Here is a 25,237-nt window from a genome sequence, read left to right as displayed (position 1 = left end):
CACCGGTTAAAGACAGCCACTGCCTCACCTGGATTAGATATAAAAGAGAAGTAGAGCTGGGTGACATCAGCATACTGATGATTCCGCAGCCCAAACCCTCGGATGACCTCTCCCAGCAGTTTCATGTAGATGTTAAAGAGCATGAGGGATCAAATGGAACCCTACAGTACTCTATGGCAAAGCTGCAATGGCACAGAGCCACAATCTCCCAGCACCACCTTCTGCATCCGACTCCCATCTAGCCAGCCTATCCAGCAGGATATCATGGTTAATGGCATTGAAAGCCACTGAGAGGTCCAGAAGAACTAACATGGACACACTCCCCCTGTCCCTCTCCCTGCATAGATCATCATACAGGGCGAACAAGGCAGTTTCAGTCCCATAACCAGGCCTGAAACCAGTTTCCTCAGTTTCCTCCAAGAGAGCCTGGAGTTGCCTGGCCACCACCCATTTGAGCACCTTGCCCAAGAATGGGATGTTAGCCACTGGTCTATAGTTGGTGGTCAACTCTGGGTCAAGATTCACCCGCTTCAGGATGGGCCTGATCACCACCTCCTTCAAGGGGGCAGGGACCCTCTCCTCCCTCAGAGAGGCACTAACAATCTCCTGGACTGATACACATCCCTTCCTTGGCTTTGATGAGTAGCCATGAAGGGCAAGGGATGAGTAAACAGATGGTAGGTTGGCTTTATCCTTTGCAGGTGCTTGCAGAAAACAGCTGAGGAGCAATTATGCAATGCAGCTGGAGGTACTGGGGACCAACTGCTGCTCTTTGCTGCAGCAACAACACAAGCCATCTTCATGCTCTGGCTCTCTCCATCTCCTTGCCTTGTTCCTGCCTGGTTCTTGCCTCCAACTTTCTTTCCAACCCATCTAAACTTCCTTCCTTTCCAACCACTGGACTGTCTCAGATAGTCAGTCCATCAGTCCACCCATCCATCCCACTATATGCTATTCTTGCTTCTCTATTTTAGTTGATAACGATTTTAGCAGCTGAAGCAGACACCTCCATGACTTCTTAAGTGGGGCTGCTCAGTACTGCTGATGCAAGGTAGACAATCCCTTGTTGAGATTGTGAGATTGTCTTCTTCCTGGATGCCAGTTATTGCTCATGTAAAGTCTTGACGGACAAGTGCAGAAGTTCTTACATTTTTCAACTATATTCCTGCAGAGTAGGGATTAACAGACAACAAGCAAAAGTCAACTTAAGGGAGGCCTTACAGTTGCAAAGTGACATCCTTCAAGAGAAGCCCCCACCACTGAATCATCAGAATATCTTACTGCTCCATCAACATCTGAATAGTGATTAGCCTCAATTGGATGCTTACTGAGATACATGGACTGCTTATATCAACATACATATTTGACATGGAAATACAGACCTTTTAAAAATGAATAAATAAACACATTTTATTTAATAGAAAATAATAAAATACAAAACAAACATACTAAGTAATTTTCTAAAAATCAGTCTATTTTCAATGTCGTGTCATATCACTTACAAATTATTTGGCTTATAGAAATTGCACAGTATGTCTCCAAAATAAAAGATGACACATTGGTAGTCTCGGAGCAGAAAGATATGAATTTCTTATTCTGGATCTATTTTAAAATTTCTATTACACTGACTACATTCCAGTTATCCAGTGAGGAAATACAGTTTAGTAACCACTTGGTTATTTTTGTAAAGTGTTGGATCTAGATTTAGCTATACCATACATACATCTATGTTATCTGAGTAGATCCACTGAAAACAATAATCCTAAAGTTCTTATGATCAGTCATAACTAGTTTATATCACATTTCTTTCAATGGGTCTACTCTAAATTTGACTAAACCTGAATTTCAATCTATGATCTCATTTCTGGTTTTAAAAGAACCATTGAGAGAATGGCTCTAACATATCATTTCAATTCTTATATTTGGCAACTCTTCAGGATACAATTCCCATAAACAATGGTTCAAATAAATGTATTTGAACCATGTCTACATTCCAGAATGAAGGCAGATTCACAGATCTCATAGAAATACATTCCTTTAAAAAGTTACAGGGACTGCTACATAACTGTACAATTATATCACCTATGGGAATAATCATATAGTTATCAAAATAAGCAAAGTAATGCATTATTCTCTAGGTTTTCAAGCCCCACATATTTGGAAAATTTTAAGGAATCAAATAATCCTAACATATAAAACATGTGAAAGAACTAGATACAGCTAAAGTGCTCATGTGTCAGCAGATGTTTAACAGATTTGGAATATTATACAAAGGTGCATTTTTGAAGTATTAAAAATGATTACTTCATTTCCAAGTCAGTCATGCAATATTTGTCAGTATTATCACGTAATAAAAAATGAATCAAACCAGAAAGTCAACATTCCTTGCTTAACATTCGGTACCTAGAAAAATAGTCTTTCGATGCTTATTTGGTTTTCTCCTTTGGAGATACTTCAGTAATATACCTAGTATATGGAATCATATCTATTTCCATCTAACCCCATTTTCAGTGGGCAGGGAAGCACAAGAGGAAAGCTGAGCAAAGCTCCAGCTGCTTTGCAGAAATGACTTCTCACTTACATTCCCAGGATGCAGTGTGGGGAAGATGGTTACTGGTTTGCTTATTAATTTATTACATTGTTCCACTGCCTAATAACTGGAGCCCTCCTGTTAAAAGAACTGTAGAGATTTTTTTACCCTCATTTGTTTATAGCTCATATTGGCTACACAGGCTTGGGAAGGGGGCTAGTTTGGAAAAGTGTATATAAGCAGGAGCACTGAAGGAATTTGGGGCAGAATGAAAGCATTCGAGCTGAGGCATCCCTTTGAATGAAAGGCAAACTCTCACACCTGCTGTTTTGAGGTCCTGTGACTAAAGGGCAGGGGGAAATAACCTGAGGCACAGTATGCCTGTTACCCACACAAACGTGTTGGGGCAACATGGACGGACCCTACTTGGCACTTAAATGCGAAGGCTCTGAAAGGTTATGGCTAGTGACCGCTTCTTTCACACCACTGAGAAACACAATTTCTTTCATATGCACTTCTTTTGCCTGCAAAATAGGAGCATTTTAAAGGTCTTTTCACACTGTCTCCCTGCTCAAGCATTCACAGGGTTCTGCCACTTCTCCAAGGAGCTTACAGATCCAAAAACAAAACTTCGGCTCCATGCTGAGCACATTTGTTTTGGACAAGGAACTTCCCAAGTGTCCAAATTATTCCGCTGGAGGTGCCAACACTGATTGCTTCCTGGCTGGTACAGAAACCAGCTTGGCAACTGGAATGAGTACAAACAAACAGTTCTCCTGTGGTTCTGCAATCATCCTTCCGATATCGGAGAAGAGTTAAAAGTTAATGGCAACAGAGGAAAGCATGAGGAAGGTGGACATTTGCTTGCAGGCATCTGGTACCTCACATTCTTCCAAAATGTTGTCGTTGCCATTTGAGATTTTTCTGAAAGGTCTCCTTTCCATGTGAGTATCCCATGTTTTTGCTGAAGGTATTTTATGGACTCTGGCATATCACTATAGTCTTTTATTTTATCCAGTTCGATCAGTATAACTTTAATCCCATCCCGAATAAGAGCACTGTACACTGCAATTTCAGTTTCAAAGGTTGGTTTCTGCATGCTGCAGTAGGGTGGATCTGGTACCAACACAAGAATCACTCTTCTACTTTGCCTGATGGCTTCATCAACGACAGTGACCACAGCTGTGGATGCAAGGAAGAGTCAGTGCATGCAAAGCTAAAATAGCAACTATTTAGACTGCTTAGTTTACGTAATTGGCCTCCGTGCCTTTGCTGTAGCACAAACTCACAGGGTAATGCATACACAAGAAGAGGAAGAGCATTTTTCCAAGAAAGCCCCCATATCAACAGCATACAAGAGAAAGAAAGAGCAAGGTGGGGAGTGTGAGCTAGAATGCAGAAGGTGAGGACAAGGAGGTAGTGGGGAATTTTACAACAGGGACAATGTTGCCAGATGACTGAAGACTAAGGCAAGAGTGCCCAAGGCCGTGCATGGGAGGAATCAGTCCGAAAGGTGGACTTCAAAGGTCAGGCAAGAGAGAACAATCAGCAAAAACATTGTGAATGTTGAAATCTCCATGGAGTGAGGTGGAATGTCACCAGAGAAGGGCGAAAACGAGCTGTGTGTGTGTGTTTGGTGGGTACGGAAGGAGGACAGATAGGATCACAGATGTGTATTGAGGACTTTGCTCTATTTTTAAATGGACATATGAAAACCTTCTATGGAGTGAGGCCACTGGCCCATCCAGTTCAGCATTGTTTTCACTATGTCGCAGCAGTTCAAAAAGAGGCAATTCAAAATCCTACCAAATGTAAAGAACTAAAGTTAGGCTTGTCCAAGTGCAAGCAAAGGGCACTAAAGAAAGGGAATTCATTGGCACACGTGGCATGCACAGGTAATCTCTGATCCAGGCAGTGGCCAGATGCAGGCCTGCCTCCTTCCAGCTAGGCAGCAGAACCCTGTACCTTCAACCATGCCTTGTACTTTTAATTGGAGATGCCAGGGACTGAACCTTGTGGCTTCTACACGCAATTCACGTCAATTCAAATGGTTCATCTCAAATGGATGATGTCTTTAAACACATACTTTTATTGTCAGAAGACTGTTCTTAAAAATGCTTACCTTGTCCTGGTAAATCATCCCTTCCAAAGATAAAGAGCTTATAGCCACACTGTTTTTCTAGGACTTCAGGCAGTACTTTCAGGACAAAGATATTCATTGAATATGCACAATTGGCTATATTCTGGGAATACAACACATATGCATCGTACAGCTTCCCATCTGAAACTGGAGAGAGAAAGGCCGAGCTTAATATGTTGAGCCAAGCAAAGCTTTTCCAAAGGAAACAAGATACATCATAGAGCATCAACAGATGGCTGGGTTCACTCCACACTGTTTACCACCTCCTTCCCCCTCCGTCCTCCTATGGGTATCCCAAGGACACTGGAACAGGACTGACTTGTCTCCCAACACCACCACCAGCACCATCGGAAGACACTTTTGGCTTGCTGTGGCTTTCCTCCTTTATCTTTCTTTTTGGATACAATCTCTATTTTGACAGCGACTGACAGTCCCTTCAAAGTGCCTAAGCAGCACCTTAGAGGGTCCAACATTGGGGGGGAGGGTTTTCACATACCCAATATTCAAATGCTTTCTTTTTTCTATCTTTCTTTGTCTTTTATAAAGCTGCAATTGCCCAGTTGCAGAAATCATGACCCTCGGTTGGATAATGCAGAGAAGTGCACTCACCCAAAGAGGGGCCAAAGAAGCTTTTTTTCTTCCCTTTGCTTTCTCTTGTGAAAAGTCAAGCTGTCAAGGGAAAGCAACGTTGTGCTTGGTCTTGGCTTGCAAGATGGAGCCTGGGAGATTTATATGCCCTTCAAAGTGGGATCCACCATTTCTTGCCCAGGATTCTGGCTGCTTGGAAAGTTGCATTCCCCTTCTTTTTTGGCATTAGGGTTAGAGTTTGGGTCTCCTTTGCTTGCCTCTCACCCTTACTGTGTTGATCCCATTCGGAACTACAATTCCTGAACTAAACATAGGATGATATCCCACTGAACACCAGCACAGACATTCCACTAGCGTATGGGGTCTCCAGCACAAAGTTATTAGTGGCAGTGGTACAACAAGTTTTTCCAGAGGATTCAGTCACACCAAGAAAACACTATTGCACACACACCAGAGAGTAATTTGTTTGTTGAGGACACAAAAGAAGGTCCCTCTTGTTCACTGTCTTACCATGAGAGACGCAGGAAACACCAGCAAGTCTTTTTATATAGAAAAGACATTTTTTTGTACGTGGACATTAACAATAGAGAGCCCAGCTTCAGCTGGGACCAGCTGCCACAGTCAACATGCACAATGAATTTATACATTTAGCTTTTTGCACTAATCAGTAACAGAAAACATCACAGCAGAAAACATTTCATTACTTTTGTATATGGTTATCTTGACCTACACTTCTGGTGTCAGAGCTTCTGTCTCTGGACTTATCTCTCCATGTTTTAACCTTCATGCCAGAGGTTTATTTTATATTTTGGTCTCTCTTGTGTCCCCCTGATAGAACCCTAAACAATTGACCATTGTTGTTTGGCATCAGAAAAAATGTATATCCTACATAAGTGATCTATATTAGCACTAGCAGCCAATGGGATGCTGCCTATCAGCCTGCAGCATCTTTAGATCCACTGTTCTCTGATTTGAAAATGCCCCCAAATCCTGATTCCCTTTGGCAAGAAGTGATGAGAGAAAGCGCCTCTCATGGAGAACAACAACATGTGCTAATTAATGTTAGATACCAGGAAAATCTCTGCTCTCTTTAACCAGAAGAGGGCATCAAGGCACTGAACTGACAGTGCCAGACTTACCTCCTTTGCTGATAAGAGGCTGGAATGATTCCCGATACCAAAGTACTATTTCAACTCTGAAAAACCTGACCAGAGCTGTCAGTAGGATAAACGCTAGTGGAACAAGTCCTCCAATCAAGTAAGGCTGCAAGTTTAGAACTGTATTGGCAAAGGAAGGGAGGGACGGAGGGACAAAGAGTTATCACATTTCGTTGCATGTGAAGTGTGCACACAAAGAAATAGCAACAATAAGTGACTTGATGGTAAACCTACCATTTGCTGTTTTGCTAAACAAATGTGCGTAATAACATTTAGTTCCTTTGCTCTAACAAGCAAGCCCTTCTCAAAGTCAGCCCTTCTCATATTAGCATTTTTGGTTATAATGCTAGCAAAACTTTTACACAAGAGTGGGCACTGGACCATTAACAACTGGGAAGAAAATTCTAGAGGATTTTTTAAAGTATATCATAGAAAAGTGCATATTTCAAGACCAATGCAATGAAGGGGAAATAAAGAGATTTGGTGGAAATTGCTTCTCTAAACACCTGCAGAATTTCCAGCCACATCCTGCCAGGCCTTTAACAAGACTCCTTCCTGAGCGAGTTCCACAACCAGGGTTGCATATCCAGTTCTAGAGGAAAGGTCTCACTCCAGAAGGGACTTTTTCTTGATGTTTTCTGAATCGGTTCTGTGAGTTGGGATATGGTAGTTCCACCACACTTGCTGGGTCACTGCTGGGAATCTTGGCCCCTAAGCACCTTTGCTATGGAGAGCCACGGAGATTCCATCCTTTCTCCCAACAACTGCATGAAATTTCTCAGGACCTGCAATAGGGTGTCAACAGCATGGCCACGTTCCTTTCTACTTCTGCCTTTTAGTAATGCCAGTGAGGTGTTGAACTTGATGAGGGCTAATAAACTAAAGTCCAGTCCCAACAGGACAGACGTGCTGTGCGTAGATGGCTCTCCCCTTCAGAGAAACAGTGTGCAGCTAGGCTGGGGGATTCTCGTGGATGCCCCAGTTCTGTCCCTGGAATCTCAAGTAGCACCAGTGGCAGAATATCGTTTATCAGCCATAGCTCTCCTTCACAGTGATAGGATTCTCATGAGGTCCTAGTAACCTCTTGTGTAATATGTTATGTGTGGGGTTCCCTTTAAAAACAATTCAGAAACTACAATTCATACAGCACAACATCTGCAAGGGTTTCAAATTAGGCTGGCCAGTCAGACTGTCTCTTGCTTCACCCACTGCTTCTGAGCCCAGTTCAAAGGCTGAGCGCTAACTTTTAAAGCAGATGGGAAAGCTCTGAGCAAGGGACAGATCTTCCCACCCCTGCCCCTGCTTTATGCTTTATTTCATCTTCTCACCCCGCAGTATTTCTAGGTTGCCCCAGACAGAAAAAAACAGATTGCCCAGTTTCAGCTGAGTACTTACAAAATAAGAGTGATCAAGAATCTCTCTGCTTCTTTGTGAAGAAGAAGTCACATACATTTTGTATTGAACTACTGTATGCACACACGCATGCGTATTTACCTGGGCGTTCTAACATGAGGTATGCTGCAACGGGCTCTGAATCAAAGGACCAGACAATACACAAATATTGTCCATAGTTTTCCTCTTTCACTTTGGAAATATTAAACTTGTTTCCCAGTATCTGATCTCCTGAAGGTGATATTGCTCTAATGCCATAAAAAAGCAAACAGAGAAAACCCAACATTGGTAATAATATAACTGATTTTATTTGGAGTTGTATAATGCTCTTGCTTCTGGAAAAGATAAAGTCATAATTAAAATATTTTGAGATGGAAGAACTTAGCTGAAACAATCGTTTATTCAGCTTTGTTACCTCTGTATCACAAATGGGATCTGGGCCTGCATGGAGCCTCCATCTGGAAAGCTTCTACAGTTGGTGCACAGTAGGTGGGAACCCTGCCCCATCACTTTCAGAGGCTTCTTTCTTCCTAAAAGTGGTATCTACCTTCCAGCTCAATCAGGATGCCCTTCCATCAGCAATTCTGCTCACCTGCTACATACTGGAAGTGACTATGCATACCCTCAATGTTAGATATATTCTTGCTTTTCATAAGGCAAGATCTGAGGCATTTCCAAAGTCACATGCTTTTTTTTAATCTGTCATGGACAGCAGAGCTAGGAAATGCCAGTCTCTCCTCAATGTCTTTTGTCTTGGGTTGTCCAGACCATGCTCCTATTGTGCAATCTCCAACCTGAGGTTCTGACCCAAGCACATTACACACAGGCAGTTGCTCCATCAGTGGCGTTTGCTCAAAAAATAATTGTGTTGATTAGCCCCATGGCTAAAACCATGAACCTTCATTCAACACTACCACACAGAGGTTTGGGCCAGAGTAGACTGTTCTTTTTGGTCAAGTGCTGTCGTCATCCATTCTGCACAAATGACACTGACTTACCACAGAAAGTCAGCTTTCCAGTCACCCATACATGTTATGCACGGAGCCCACTAGGAAGTTTGCTAACCTGTAACTGTAGTTCTTTAAGTGGTTATCTGTGCATTCACACAACCCATGCACCATTCCAACTTTGATGACTTGGTTGCATGTAAAGGAATTCTTATTGCCACCAGGACCAAAATCAGCACCAGCACCCCCCCCACACTCTCTCTATATATAAATATTAATGATACACGGTGGGAGAAGGTTTCTGCCAAAGATTCTTCAGCTATGGAAGCTTCCCAGATCAAGGCTCCACACAGACACAGTGCCTGTATGAATGCACAGATGGCCACTCAAAGAGCTACCATTCCAAGTAAGCGACCTGCGTTTTCCCAGTATTTAAGGAAAGCGCTGCCAATAATTTCTACTCCTGTAAATCATCACTTCACCATGTTATTTATTTATTTATTTATTTATTCAATGTATATGCTGTCTTATTAGCCCTAGCCTTTCTGAGTGGCTTACAACACAATAAAATTCATAATGTACAACATAATATACAATATACAATGAGATCCACAGTTCATTGTATATTGTACATATTTCATTGTATAACAATATACAATGAAATCCACAGTTCACAATAAAAGCAGTGAACAATAAACATCCATAAGTAAAAGCCAGTAAGATTAAGTAAGACAAAATAAGGATGTTAAATAAAATAAATAAGATAAATTTAATAGATGGGGATTCAAAAAATAACATTTCAAAAACACAAACCAATTAAATCAGAATTATTTTTGATTGGCCCAAAATAAAAAAGGGAGAACAAATCCAAGTACTATGGAAGATGGCCAGCTTGAACTCTTCTGCTATGCACTCAAATTGCCACCATGTCAGTTGTGAGGCTAGAAGTTTATAAATCTCAAAACACCTTTAAAAATCTGTAATGCCTTCAAACCAGAGCAATGGGACAGGCATTATGAACATGCACTGTCGAGCTGCCATAATGACGCATCATCCTTTGGCCACATTTGGCTGTTTCTAATGTGCTGGTCTGATGCAGAATTTCCAGGCTATGCTTATTCAGTATTTACTTATTTATGTATTTACAAGATTGATATCCTTTCATAGTCTAGTAGAGTATTTCACAGTGAGAAACAACAACAAAGGCAAAATGGCTGAAACGATATCAATGGCCTGTTTAAAATGTTTGTGGAAGAATATTTATGGATAGCTTCTCATTTTAAGATCTCAAAGAATTTTGCAGCCATCTATAAAACAGTGCACAGTAATAAAAGCATCAACTAGTTAATGGCTGGGGAAAGTCAGTCACCAAAAGCGCATGATTGTCAATGCCTGACATATCAGAGAGGGGAAGCCAAGGAAGCTTGCCTACATAACCCTGTTCCTCTCCATTTTATCATCACAGCAACCTTGTGAGTTGAACAAAGAAGCTGTGACCTGACCCAAAGTCTCCCAGTGATCTTCATGGCTGAGTGGGGACTAGAACCCAGATCTCCTGAATCCCAGGATGAAACTCTAACCACATTGGTTTTCACACATTACGAGACCACTGTAAGACATCATTCTTTGAGGACATGAAGGAACTGAGGTCAAAAATGTCACAGTGTCTGTGCAGAAATTGCTTGCACCAATTGCCATATAGCATCAATTCAGCTGAACTGCAAATTATAGAGCAGTTTGTTTCAAGCACCCTATAAAAAACCTCTTTCTACTCTGTCCTCTAGCTCAAGGATGATCAAAAGATAAATGTGGGTTAACCAGTATATTTCTGGATGTTTAAAAGTAGATCTTCCAGTATTTCTAAGGTCACTTGTTTAGCAAAAGAACCATTAAATAGCTTCACTCCGCCCACCCAAAAACCAAAAAAGGAATGCTAGGAAAAATAGAGAAAGTTTTAGGGGGAAATGAGAGAAGCTATCACACTCATGTTTTAAGAAGACCACAGAAGTTTAAGCTACATCCTAGAGAAACACCCTAACCCTTAAATGTATATATCGATTTTACTATATGTTGCATATAAGAAAAATAAGTAGTTCATTTTAAAATGCCTGTAATAAGCCTTCTTGTATGCCCCTGAGGGATTCCTATTTTACCAAGTTATGGCGCCTGAATGAGGCCTCCCTACAACTGAACAATACCTTGAATTAAAATTATTGTTTTGTCTAACACTACAATGAACCCTCCAAGATGTCCTAATTCAAAGACCAACTAATATTTGATTTATACTTACATATATTTTTTTGGTTTATCTTGGGGAACATATTTGTCAGGAAATTCCCAATCCATAAAGACACTGTTTTCAATACCTGCAGAGGCATTACATTCCATCACAATACTGGATCCTACAAAAAAAGAAGCATTCTAGCAAATGAGTACGCAGAAAATATTAGAATTCCTTTAGCAGCATAAATAATAGTTTCATATCACAAGTAAATAGTTGCTTACCAAGTGCTACTTGAATTGAATTATTTTTTGGATACATGATCTCTACTGGTATTTTCTGTGGAAGAACTAACAAAAGAACTATCAATAAAAGCAACAGTTCATTGTGCCACAATTATTAATTATACTAATCTATGTTAAATTCTTGAAATTAAATTTCTTGCTGCTGTTGATTACAATCAGATCCAGGGCACTAAACACTAATTTGTGTGCAATATATAAGAAGAGTAACTTCATGATGCACATCATAGCTAAAGCATTTACACATGGCCTGTAGAACAAAGCATGTCAATTCTGGGGACTCATTTTGAAGATCTGCATTACATATGCATACAGTAATACTTCTGAACAAAAATAGATCCTGTTGTTGCCAGTATTCCACACCTCCATATAAAAAGCTGTGCTTTTAACACTTATGTGTTCCCACTAAACAGCCTGATTTTGGAACTAAAGATAAATATGCTTATCTACAGAGTGACATACAGTCTATGAAAAGCCAGTTTAAGCTGGTCCAGAAACAGCTTAGGGTGTCAGAACAAAGCACTGTGATATCAAGGAAAAATGCATACAGCTATGCAATGGGATGAAACTATTTTTATGCCGTTTGGTAATAAATTAGTTGCATCATTAGGCAAGCTGTGTTCTACAGTATACTATTAGACATCTAAATTATCAACTACCAAACATTTAAGCCAAAAGTTAGAAGTAAATCATGCACATACCAATAACAGTTAGATTAATAGCTCGTGAAACATTATACAATATTCCCATGTGTGTATATGTTGCCTGGCATATATATATTCCTTCATCGTTTCTACTTGGTTCATTAATTATGAGACTTTCTCCAGAAGCCCTAAATCTCTTATCTTCAAATAATCCAGGATAGCATGCCTAAAACATAAGCAAACAAATACTATCAAAGCTCCAAACAGGCAATGTCACAGAACCCAAACTTAGCTTACACAACAAATGAAAACAGATGAAATCACTACAGTTCATACTCATGAGTCAAGTGTATCTGGTCAGGAAACAGAAAGAGCAAAAATGTATCTCCCTTCACAAAAGAACTTATTGGAAAATGTTGAAAGTATTAAGCTTGATTAAGGACTTAAAGGATTCTGGAAATGAGGAGGGGAGGTTAAAACACACACACACACACACACACACACACACACATGACCATCAGTGTTCATAATTACTTCACCCTCCCTATTACTCTCCTGCCATACTTTCTCAAGTGTACCAAGCTATGGTGGAGGGAACCAGGTGGCCCTGGCTAAAAGAAACCAGGTTTAAAGCTGAGTTTCTCAGTTCCTTCTGCACTGCTGACTTAATTCTGAATACTCATGGCTGTAGTCATTTCCATTTTTTCAGACTCACTGGCCAGAAAGATTTAAAAAGAAAACAGAATAAAGAAACGCCGACAGATTCCAGGAACTCTGCCAGCATGCTTAGCCATATCCATGCAGAATGCTAGAAGGTTTACAGAAATCTGGATTTCTTGTCTACCATCTCTCTGCCAAACAAAAAGCCTGAGAAAGTCTGGAAAGAAGGAAAACTAGCAGCAGAACTAGAAACGGGGAGCAGCTCTCCTAAATCTCAGAAGGAGCTTGAGCTTTTCCTGATGATCATTCAAAAGGGCTTGGAAAAGATTATTCAAAAAGATAGGTGCCCTGCAACACTATCAAGTAATCACTTTCCTGGGCTCCTCTTTGCTTTTTTTTTTTTTAATTAAATGCAGGATTGCAACAGAGATACTATATTTTTCCTCACTTTTCTCCCCACCACATCCTGTTCATACTATGAGCAGGGCATGATTTTCAACTTGTCCCTTCCTTCTCTAAACTGCAACATGTTTCTGGAAATGAACAAGTGGAGACCTGTGAGAACCTTTTGCCTGTTGGTATGTTTTGTTTAACCAGTCATATGGTTTTCATTTAACCAGCAGAAGAACTCAGTAGTGAAATTCTCATCTACTGCTCTACAACTTCCTCAACGCCTTTCCTTACATAACTCAGGACCTGCAGCATTGCCAGATCAATTCAGCTGAACAAGGAAGTCTTCTCTTCCCTTAAAACATTTAAAGGCATCCCTGGTCTTTGCCACTGGCCTTCCTTCTCCCACATGATGTATCAGTTTCAGGAGCCAAGAGTAGGGATGTGAAGCTGTTACTCTCTCACACCACCAGATTTCGCTCCCACACTGTCATGAGCCAGGTTTCCTCCCTATGCACACTCAAAGGCACAGACCATTCCTGCAAAAAATTCTTTATTGACCAAAGCATTTCCAGAAGCACAAATACTCAGAAGAAATTGTTGAGCATGCACAGAGCAGTTTGTTGAACCAAATCTAGTATTTACTTCTAGGAACTCTACTTACAAGTGTGCACACCAAGAACAACTGTCTTTCTCACTCCCAACACTCAGCTCTGGTCAGGAAGCAAGCCAAGATAACACAAAGTCCATGAACACTAGGGAACACAAGTGGACCTCTCCTTTGTGCTGAATTATTCTTGCAAAAAAGTATGCGAATCTTCGCATGAAAAAGGTTTGAGGCCGAAAGAAAGCAGGCCAGAGTCTGGGAAGATGGGGCAAGGAAATCCAAGGGATTCCCACCTTCAAACCAGATTCCTACACATCATTAGCTGGGAGGGAAAACAAAATGGAAGAACAGACAACTATCTTTTCCTTTTTTGAAGAGATGGATTTTTTCTTCCAGTTCTTCCCAACAGGTGATATGTCCCATTGTTTCTTGGAAGGCAGTTATAGTGGCTTCATCATGCCACTGTTCCTTAATAAGATGGTTTTTCTTGCTGATTTACCCTCTACCAGGGCAAGTAACCCTTCTGTACAGGCAGAGAGGGAACAGGAAGACAATCTGCCCCAAAGTAGGGATATCTACTGCAATCACTGAAAAAAGCTGCCTTATGTACTCTTTGCTCTCCTTCATATCTCCTAGCTGTTATTGAAACTTAGCCCATTCAGTAAAGATTGACCACTGGAGATTGGTCTGTTCTAATTTCAGATGCCTTTACCGAGTTGTTGCAAACTTTGGCCACCTTTTTTCTGTTATTGCAGAAAGCACCTTCCCAGATACCTTCTGCAGATACCTTCCCAACACCCTTTCCTGAGTTATCTGGTTCACTGTGATTTCTTTACACTATCGCCAATGTTTTGAGCACAAAAATCGACCAGTGTGAAACTGAAAGCAATTACTATAGTCTTTTGGTTGAAAACCTTTTAATTAATTAATCAATTTCTATACTGCCCAACAGTTGAAGCTCTGAACCATTTTAGTGTAAGTGTGCTACTCAGCGTATGGCTTAATATGATCCAATGGCTTTAAACACCCTTTACAAAAATATTTGTTACTTCCATCCCACTACCCCTCTTGTCACTACCAGTTTAGAAAACAAAATATACCTAACAGTTATGGAACACACATTCACACACCTACCTTGAACCACTGTAAAACAAGTTGAGTACTTTCATTTTTAAAATAATCGAGGTCAGGACAAGTCAACTTTCCAGAATTATGCAAGAACAGTCTTTGTAAATACGTTATCTCTTGATTAAAACAAAAACCCTCACTGTTGTTGAAAACCATTAGTTGCTTCTCACCCTTTGTTGAGTTCCTGTAATGACAAAAGGGTATTGTGCACAGCATATACATGAAGCCAAATACATGGTAACACTTGTTGTAGCAGATGTACACACACATACCCACACATGCATATGGATGCATGCATCATATGACATGGCATCAAATCTGTATCTATTTGGAATTGCACAAAGATCCAGTGGAAAAAAAAACCCTGTTCCACCTCCAGAGCAAAAAAAATAAGGAAGTATCTCCAGATTTGGTTATGCTTGTTATTGTAGGAGCTACACAAAGGACAGAATATGGAAATGAGTAGGAGGGCTACATGTTATGTTTATTTTTGTTGCCTTACAAAAAGTTTGGAGCCATGAGCTGCATTTAAAGTTAAAATCTCCCCCCACCCCCATGATTCTGATTAAGTAATCTCATCCATACACACACCCCAAACCCACCCAAGAAACTACACACAGCATAATAAATGTAACCTATAGTTTTTTCTTCTCACAGGCAGGTTTCATTTCATACTGCTGAAGAAAAGGATTATCCTGATGTGACAGGTGTGCAGAATTGTATGGGTTAAAATACAATCATTTTATTCGTATTATTTTAAATTTGTATCCTGTCCTTTCTCCAAAAAGCTCAGAACTCCAAAAAGCCTAGCCCTGGGAGGTAAACTAAACTGATGCTGTGTCCAAACTGCAATCCAAAACTTGTTAACCATGGATTATAAAGATGGAGATGAACATCTCAGATGCATGTTTCTCTTCACCCCAAAGATCTGGCCTTACATTAAGCCAGAGTTCCCTTTTCTGTTTGAAGCTGGGAACTTGAGCCAAGCAATGGTTAAGAAACCAGGAAAATAAACTAGGATCTCAATGGTTTATGAAGCCTTGGGCAACTGCTAACTCAGGCTGAACTTGAACAACCTAAGTGGAAAACTTGGCTATCAAGTCATTTAATCTGGGTTTTCTAATCAAAGCAGAATGATCCAGATACTGCAAGCATGCTGTTATGGATGTCAGTCCAGGAGGAAAAAAATCCTACAAAACTGACATCCAGAGGGTTAGTTGGAGGATTTTGTTTTGTTTTGTTTTACTGGTATCAATAAGCCGAAGTAGTTAGCATGTCAAAATTATTTTGACAGCATTTACTTCCTTACTATCCTGAATTAAGTGCATTTTCTAGACAGTTTATAATGCTGTGTCACAGAGTACATTACTATAAAAATCTATCTAGATTAAGAAAGCCACAAATTCCTGTTGCTTGGTCCTGCAATAAATAGCAATAGTCCTTTTACTGGCTGGAGTGAATGGAAGGAACTCATAGTTGCTGCTGTCTGATCATTCGACAGAACAGATCCCAAATGAAATTGAGAGTTCATTTCTCTCAATTACTCATCTTCATGTGCCATTTAGAGCATGACATACACTTAGTAATATGTTACAGGGCAACACTGGATGCTGTATCACATCAACAAAGAAACTGTTAGGGGAAAGGCTTTCCACAGCAGTAAGTACTTCCTCCCACCAGTATCCGGGAGCAGTTTGGTTCTGAAATAATTTCTGCTGCCAAAAATAAACTTTGTTATTTAAAAATAAAAACTATAGTACTTCCTTTTTTATTCATTAGTTGAGCTTTTGTGTGTAATATTATTAATATTATGGTGTTTGTATTTATGTATTTATGTTTTTTTCTATATTTAAAAAATTAAAAAGGGGGAAATAAAAATAGATGTGGAGGCTACTTCAGCAGCACCAAGAAAAGCATGCAAGGGCGCATTGGTGCCTGCAAGTGCCCCTTCACCTAGCCCTCCTGCAGGGCCTAACAGCTACATAGCTTTCTCAGTGCAGAAACCTGTGAATTAAGAATAATTGTTGCCTGATTACAACCAACAAATATGTTAATATGCAATGGAAAAATTTCTGGAGTTCTGTTGCCATATCATTATTGTTGGACTCTCTTAGGTTATATCTATCAAGCTGCATTTCCAATTGGTGTATTTAACTTTAAAAAACATGAACTTACTGCCCAACACATTGATAGAGTCCTGAATCTTCCATGTGTGCAGGATTAAACCAAAGCAAGTCTCCCCGCTGATGGATCCTGGAGTAGGTATCCCTAGTTATTGGTATAGCACTACCATTTCTGTACCATGTTACATTATCACTCGCTTGTACAGAGGATGAAGACTTTTGTGGACAGCAAATAGCCCCAGGCTCTCCCACAGGCACAAAAGTGGCAATGTTGACACCTAATAAATCAATAAATACAATGCACATCTTGTTTATATAACTGTATTTGTAACTGCAACAAATGGTATACTTCAAAGATTTAATAATATGTCCTGCCATAAGCTTGGATACAACTATGGCAAATTTTGCTCTGAAACTGACTGAGAATTAAGCAGGTTTGAGTATACAGTACTGCAAATGAACAGTTTGTCACCATGGCTACATACTAGAGTTAGCAAATATGCTGGCACTGTCAATTAAAAAGCAGAGATATAGTCAGAGAAAATTCAAAGATCCCCATCTTTCTGTACGACCCCTACCTGCACCACAGTTCCCATTCTCCTTGTGTTGCTCAAATGATGATGTGGCCAAAATTCACAATAATCCAGGTAGGAGCAGGAACCTGTCCCCTTGGGTGCATCACAAAGCAAATGGCCCCTGCTCACAATATTATCTGTCACATTATGAACAGTCCCTGCATCCCTCGCCCAGCCGCATCCTTCTGCCTGACTGCCATCACTAGCAGAACACGGGAAGTGCAACCAGAAGCCCTAGGCAGGGAAGCGTTGCAACAATTTTCTTACAGTCAAACTCCTCTGCAACTCTCCTGGGCTCAAAACCATCTATGCCACTACTCTGTTTTACTGTTTATTATTTTATCTGTAAGAGGTTTGTGAATTATTTCTATATTGTTTTTACATTGTCATACATTTATATTTTACTGTAAGCTACTTAGTGGCTTTATTGTATTAATATTACAATGCATGGCCAGCTGGGGGTGACCGGAAGTTGTAGGACTTACTTCTGTCTAAACGGGCATAGCATTGCCAGGATAAAAATGTTGTCAATTAAGCGAGCAAAAGGCATCCCTCTAATAAATCTTAAAGGTAAGATTTCTTAGAAAGCAAAATAAATCTTTTTTATGTATATGCTTGTCTCCTTATTTCTCTCTTTGGGAAATAAGATATATAAAATTGTCCTTCCCTAACTTAAACATCCTGGTTCATTTTTCCATCATAAAAAAAGGAAGACACTTGGCCACAGCTTAACAAATGTCTCATACAATGGAACCAGTAAAAACCACAAACAGGTCTTTCGTATCTTCTATGTCTGACTTTTTATCTCTGCAATCATGAAAGTGACACAAAATCAAGGGATGAATATACATGTGCAAACTCAAGTAAAGCAGCTTCTCATGTGAGATGTAACTGTCACATATTTTTGTAAGCTGGAGAGAACCTAAATGCGTGATGACATTTATTGGAATGCATGCAATAGAATTAAATGTATAAGAAATGCTGTTGACTTACAAGACCTAGCTGAAGAATCAGCCAGAAAGATCCAACAAACGATCCACAGAACCGAGATCATCTTTTGCTGATAAAGGAATGGAAAGATGTTCAAACCTGCATTGCCTTTTAAAAGTTCTGTCCTACAGTCAACACACACACGCCCCTTTCTGGAAAGCAAACCCCCATTCTCCAAGTTAGTTAGATTCTTTATCTGTAATCACCTGGTATGCTATAAAGTGAAGCATATAAAAACATTAGGACTTTCTTCCATTTCTCAGGCATAAAATTATAAGCTGTTATAATAAATACATTAAGCAGCATCAATACATACAAGCTATATGTAATCATTTAAAATGGAACACTAAAAGGATCTATGCTTACCTAATCTAATAATCTGTATTCCTTATATTATTAACACTTGACCTGAGAACAATGGCATCGGTTCAAAAGGAATTCTTCTTGTGCAATCTGCAAATACATTGAGGTTTTGTTTTTTTTGTTTTTTTAAGTGTGGCTGGAAGACTGGTAAGTGATAAAATGTAGCATGGATAAAGTAAACACCCTCACAGACTTTTTTAATTCTATGAGAGTCCCACAAAGAAATAAACGTAGATAATTTTGTATGCCATAAAAATTTGTTATCCACAAAGTTTAAAAAAAACCTAAGAGCAATACACTTTTCCACAATTATCACTCTAGATAGAAGCAGTAGGACCAAATATGTATTTAATAAATATTTATTTATTTATAGCTTTTATATACTATATACCATCCAATTACTAAAGACTTGGGATGGTCTTACAAGAAGAATGAAGCGAAGCGAAGCGAAGCATCCAAATAATTCTGATAAAATAAAACCCACATTAAAACCTAGTCAAACATTTAAATAATGGAAAAATGAAAAGGTTTTAGCCTGGCACCAAAAAGAATAAAGTGACATTGCCAAGCAAACCTCTCTGGGGAGCGCATTCCATAACTGGGGTGCCACCACAGAGAAGGTCCTTCTCTGGGTAGCCACCCTCTGACCCTGATCTTAAGGGGCAGGCAGGCACATAGGGAAGGAGATGCTCCTTCAGGTCTCTAAGTCCTAAGCCATTTAGGGCTTTATAGTCATCCCCAGCACCTTAAATTGGGCCCAGACTTTAACTGGCAGCCAGTGTAACCAATAGAGGACCAGTGTTATATATGAGTATCTGCTGGTCCCTGGCAACATCCTGCCAGTTCTATTCTGAACCAACTGAAGTATCTGGACTGTCTTCAAGGGCAGCCCCATGTAGAGCGTGTTACAAGAGTCCAATCAGGAAGTTAGTTCTAAGCACAAGAGTTCTATGAAAAATTTAGAGCCATGTTGGAAGAGGAGGACCCTGTCATCTCTAAAGAAGGAGAAAAAGGTGCTGAAGCAAAAGGTGCCGAAGCAATGGATATAACAGCATACCATTCTGAAGAAGGAGAAATACTGAAGGTTGATTCACAACAAGAAGTACAGACTTTGGACTCAAAGGAGAAAAAAAAGGTAGAACTGTAAAGGCAAAGAATAAGTAGATAATTTTATTAAATATGTCTCTTTATGGCAGGAAAATGGAAGGGGAACAGGTTAAGGAAACTATGATAACATGGGCACAAAATTTTGGATATAATATTGAATTAGAAAAGTGGCAAAAGCTATGGGAGAGAAATATTAAGGTAACTTTATCAAACTTCGTATAAAGAAAATTTATACAAAATGTTTTATAGATGGTATTTGTCACCAAGTCGATTAGTTAAGATGTCTCCAAATATGTCAAACGGATGCTGGAAATGTAAACATGATGTGGGTACTTTTTACCATATGTGGTGGACCTGTGAATATGTGAAAAAGTATTGGATTAAAATACATAAATGGCTTGAGGAAATGCTCAAAAACCCTTAGCTTTTAAACGTGAAATTTTCTTGTTAGGCATTATACCGGAAAATATTAGCAAACAAGAAATGTATTTGATGCTACATTTAATCACAGCAGCGAGGATTGCGCTTGCTCAATACTGGAAGAGTGAGGAACTACCCACTGAGGAACTGATTTTAAAAAAGATTCTGGACTGTGCAGAAATGGACAGATTGACTCTATTACTGAAGGAGAAAGAAGATATTGACTTCTATCAAACTTGGGACCTTTTTCATGATTGGCTGGAGAAACGGGACTTGGCTTAGATTTAAAGATGTTTTTTAAATTTTTATAAATCGATTTGAATATGATTATAGATTGTTAAAAAGATATGTTATAGGGGGCTGACCCACTACGTCCGATGTATTTGATGATTGATGTTTTTTAGTTTTTAGTTTAAAATCTTAATAAAAATCTTCATTAAAAAAAGGAAGTTAGTTCTAATACAGTAAATCCCTTTAAACAGAATCAGAATGCTGATCTGTAAATCTTAAAAAAAAACAAAGCAAGCCAAACAGGATGCCCACCAAACGGAAATTTAAGTAATGATGGAAAAAAATTAAACAGCACTTGTGGCAAAACAAAGTGCCTGGAGCAATAACTTGTACAACCAAGTAGAGAAAGGCAACCGTGCAAACTTAGTGTCTAAGTGATGCCCTGGATCTCATCTAAGAGTCATACCAGCCAGGGACAATGACCACAATGCTATCAGCATTAATGCATATCGAAGTTAAAAGCTTGCCCAGAATATACAGTTTGATCACATTTAATTTAAAATAGGGAACTTTTCAAAACCTAGGCATTTGTTAAAAGGTGGTGAATGGGAGAGCCAGGGATGCTCATCTTTCTTTAGAATTATTCGAAGTTATTTAAAACTGTAATAATAGAAAGTCAAACAGAATATATATTGTACATTAGGAAAAAGTTCAAGATGTGCCGAAGTGCTTCAAAGGATTAGCCCAGAAAGCCACAAAAGGTAAGGGAGGTAGAATTTGTCTTGGCCAAATGAGAACAAAAAGGAAGAGAAGCTTTGACAAAAGAAGTATGAGTTGACAAGGGATATAAGCAAGACATGCTCTTTAACTATGTGGCAGTAGAAAGCCTTTCATCAAAACAGTCAGGTCTTTATACAATGGATTCTTTTGTTTGCACTTTCATTGTAAGAGAGGTTAGACACATACTCTTCCTGGAATCCTTGATCAGGTTTGAACAGCATGCCGTGGCTCAACAGGGATTCCTTATCCAGCCCATATTTGAACCCAGGGAGTGAAGCTTATGCAAAGGTTAAACTACCCATGTCACCGGGATCACACAACACAACAACCCACAAGTGGGGTTTAGATATTCACAAGGATGGTCTTGTGCACCACAGCCTCACCATGGGTTTGTGCAACATGGAATCTAAAGAAGCACACCAGGTGAATTCTATGGCTGAACAATATTTTAAGAATTAACAAAGTCTGGATGAATACCAAGGAGTGGAAGGTAACAAGCATAACACCAGGTTTTGTTTTTAACAGATGAATAGGAGCAGGGGGGAAAATGCACAGGTCCAGTCTTCTTCTGTACATTTGTTGATAGAATACAAGATTACAGCTAAAACTGGTCAGGCTTCGTAGGACATGGAATAATCAGTTCAAGTTATGACAATCCAGATTCAGGCTGGACATCAGGAAAAGCTTCCTCAGTGTCAGAGCAATACAACAGTGCTTCCACTGACTGGAGAGGTGGTGGGCTCTCCCACACTAGAGACATTCAAAAAGAACCTGCACAGCCATCTGAGTGGGATGGTGTAACTTGGCGTCCTGCAACAGCAGGGGGTTGGACTCAATGACCTTCATGGCCCCTTCCAACTCTACCATTCTATAATTCTATGAATAAGTTTTTATTATCCTTTATGATGTTGTATTTTACGCAATTGCAAGCCATCTGAAATCAACATTGACGGTAGGGAGCATAGAATTGTTAATAAACAAGATGTGTAAATCTTTTCATAGTTGACCTAGTATGAATGTGTGTATACTAGCATAAAACTTGTCAAGAAAAACCCACCCTTATTATTTTGCCTTCCACCTCATCATAGAATGCTGCCCACTTCTTCAGACCAATAGGCTCCACTCTCTTTTCTAGAAGTTGCGAAAATATTCAGTATCTCTTAAACTCTCTTTCATTTCTCTTTGAAGAAGTTACCATATTTATCTGTACAATTCATCCCATTGTGGAATAAAACTAATTATCTCCTAATATTTGTAGTCAGGGCTGACAGAAGACATTTTGCTGCCTCAGGTAAGAAAGAATATAGCCATGATCTATGTACAGAATTTTACTTCAACAAAATGTCCTTATGTAACAAAATGTAATCAATAAAAAGTAAACAAAATGTAAACAAAGTTTACTTTTGTTGAATTTTATTTCAACAATGGCAACGAAAAATGTCCTGCATTGTGCATGAGGAATATCATCTAGATGAGGAGATGTGAGAACAAGCGATATTGTGCAAACAGAGTTATGTCCTCCAACTCTCAGCACTGCCATTCTCTATCCTTCCACATCTGCCACCTGAAGAAGCTGCCCCATGGTTCCTTATGATAGGGCCAGCCCCATATGGGATACTACTAAATATCGTCTTTCATTCATAAATTTCCCCATTACAGGGTAGACAACTTGAGGCCTTCCAGATGGCTTTTGGCCTACAATTCCCATAATCCCTCACCATTGGCTAGTGCTGATGGGAGCTATATGGAGGGCCTTTGACAATGTGCTATGCGTGTCAGTGCTGTGGCTGGGTTTTTAATTTTTTTTTATTTTAAAAAAATCTTTGTATACTCCCTTATTTATCTTAGTTAAAAACAATCAGAGGTCAGGAATTCAGGACCTTTCCACATAGTCTGTTCCATGTTGTTTACTCTATACTGTTTACACACTTTTTCTGCTGAATCCAAAGTTTCCAAAAGTTTGCTTTTCAAGAGTTCACTGACCTCACAGTTTGAAGACAGAAGTTCTTTTCTTACATTCATAAATACATAAGCAGTCAATAGTCTGCAGCCAGAAACCCAATCTCCAAAAGCAGACAAACATGCTTGCCACCCAGTTCATCTGAATTGTCTCACCTGAACATGAAGGGGTCCCAAGGCACAAGAATCCAGCACACACGGGCCTGCAATGCACAACGATTACCTGCCACGAAGCAAGCAAGGCAAGGACCTAGCATCCCATCCAAAATACACAGGCATAACAATCTCTGGGATGATCAACACCAGTTCACTGTCCTATTCATGAAAGTAAGAAAATGAGGAAAAATATCTGCAAACTTTATAACGAGCATTTTACCACAAATGTGTTTACAAGAAAAGTATGGCTTCTGTATTTATGTTTCTCCTGCAGAAGACGGATTCCTTCTCCCCCTTCAGCCTCCAAACCTGCTCCAGAGGCTTTGGGGGTCCTTTGGAGCAGGTTTGAGGAGCATCCAAGGAACTGTATCAGTGAGGAGAGAAGAGGTCACACTGCAAGATTCACTGTGTACCAAAGCACTTGTTTTCCAGTTTCAAGGAATTACTTTCCTTGATTTGGAAAATCATTTTTAATTCAGAATGCAATATGCAATGCACTTTCTCTCTGCACCACACCATAGTTGCAGATTGCATTTACCTCACTGAACGCATACACAGCAAATGTATTTGGCACTCTGTGCTCTTAGCCTTTGACTGTAATTTTGTTACCTCGGTTATGTATTTACGCCAAAACTAGGCGTCAAATTTATGCAAGTCTTGCATTCCATTTTAACAGTGTAACAAACTGCAGGTGTTTCATCTTTCCCATCACACTCAGCCTGACCTCCCTATTCCTCTCTTTTTATTCCTTATTTGCTTATGTGTTTGTGATTAGAAAGAAACATTCAACTATTTTGCACATGCACACGCACTTCTTCCTATTTCAGTATCAATTCCAAAATAAAATAAAAGGATGGCATTTGAGGAAAAATGTTCCTCTATCTAAATAGTTCGTACAGTCTGTCATATTAATTCTTTTAAAATTGTAAGCCCGTGGCCAGAGACTGTTTCTCGTCTTGGCCACAAGCCCCCCAAAAATGCATAGCCTCCCATTGAGACATTACATGAGAGTCTCAAAGAGTCATTCTGGGAGGCACAAAGAAACCGACGTGCCTGCAGAATTGGTAGCAGCTGCCTAACCACCTTAGGAAAGACAGAAATGTGAAGGGACCGGCGTGTACATTGCGAATATAAGGGCAGGATAAGGTGGGATCAAACCTGCCAAGCTCGCCTATGTGTCGACGCGTTCCGAGTCCTGCAGCCCTCAGCTAGGCTATGATGGATGAAGAACGCTGGAAACCGTATGCATTTTCTTCTGCCTATCTTACCACGCGTAGGATTGCACCTTAAAACGCGCCAGGCAGTGCATCTGCCCCCAGCACCTGCTCAAGGGGCAGACATTCCGGCAAAGCGGGGCGCGGCTTGCTACCTGCTCCAAAGGAGCGCTCCGAGAGCCTGGGAAGACACCCGCTCGTTGCAACGAGAACGACCGCGATCCGGGCTGCTCACCCCCTTGCAAAGCGCTGCGCCGTTTAAAAGGCGATCGAGCGGGCGAGAGAGGGGCCGCCCGGGCAGAGCCCTGCGGAGCGCAGCGCAGCGCAGGCAGCGCCGCCTCCAGCGGCTGACGCAGGCCGTGCCGGGAAGCGGCGGAGCGGAATGCTTCCCCGCGCGCCAGCCCTCCGAGCCAGAAAGGGAAAGTGGCGGCGGCTCTCCCGCCTCTGGCGCGGGCTGCGCCGAGCAGGAGCCGACGCCGCAAGCCCCCCGCCACCCCCCATCCGGCGGCGCCGCGCCCCCCTCGCTATGCCTCACCTGGACCGGCGCCGACGGCCCCGCTCCCCGGAGCGCCCCAGGCAGTAAGCGGCGAGGGCAACTTCGCGCGCCGCGCCG

At 40.4% G+C, this 25,237-nt stretch overlaps 1 protein-coding gene across 5 annotated transcripts; it reads right to left on the bottom strand.

Annotated features, from left to right (window-relative positions):
• Window positions 1-1,396: 1,396 nt before the first annotated feature.
• LOC123025377 (interleukin-1 receptor type 1-like) lies at window positions 1,397-25,237 on the bottom strand. 5 transcript variants are annotated; one of them, XM_044434044.1, is made up of 12 exons: window positions 25,160-25,237; window positions 23,411-23,569; window positions 18,398-18,464; window positions 16,882-17,107; window positions 14,713-14,890; window positions 11,979-12,147; window positions 11,260-11,325; window positions 11,045-11,156; window positions 7,910-8,055; window positions 6,398-6,535; window positions 4,653-4,817; window positions 1,397-3,712 (listed from the first exon to the last, which is right to left on the bottom strand). In XM_044434044.1, exons 3-12 carry the CDS (start codon window positions 18,456-18,458, stop codon window positions 3,321-3,323), a joined length of 1,653 nt encoding a protein of 550 aa, XP_044289979.1. In that variant the 5' UTR covers window positions 18,459-18,464; window positions 23,411-23,569; window positions 25,160-25,237; the 3' UTR covers window positions 1,397-3,320. The 5 variants fall into 5 exon arrangements, with proteins under 5 accessions (XP_044289979.1, XP_044289988.1, XP_044289972.1 ...); XM_044434053.1 differs by lacking the exon at window positions 25,160-25,237 and adding an exon at window positions 18,761-18,847 and having other exon boundaries at window positions 23,411-24,726; XM_044434037.1 differs by lacking the exon at window positions 25,160-25,237 and having other exon boundaries at window positions 18,398-18,847; window positions 23,411-24,726.

The sequence above is a fragment of the Varanus komodoensis genome, unplaced genomic scaffold, assembly GCF_004798865.1.
Source record: "Varanus komodoensis strain SLA01 unplaced genomic scaffold, ASM479886v1 scaffold1, whole genome shotgun sequence".
Classification (NCBI taxonomy): domain Eukaryota; kingdom Metazoa; phylum Chordata; class Lepidosauria; order Squamata; family Varanidae; genus Varanus; species Varanus komodoensis.
This window is presented reverse-complemented; position numbering and strand designations above follow the sequence as displayed.

Bases quoted from the DNA above. Each gene is read 5' to 3' on its own strand.
- LOC123025377 (XM_044434019.1), bottom strand. From the start codon at position 17,207: ATGGCAGGACATATTATTAAATCTTTGAAGTATACCATTTGTTGCAGT. The intron at 11,326-11,978 runs GTATGTGCATGA...TTCTTTTGTTAG, and splicing joins TATTAATCTAACTGTTATTG to TTCTTCCACAGAAAATACCA. The intron at 6,536-7,909 runs GTAAATACGCAT...TTGCCAATACAG, and splicing joins CCTCATGTTAGAACGCCCAG to TTCTAAACTTGCAGCCTTAC.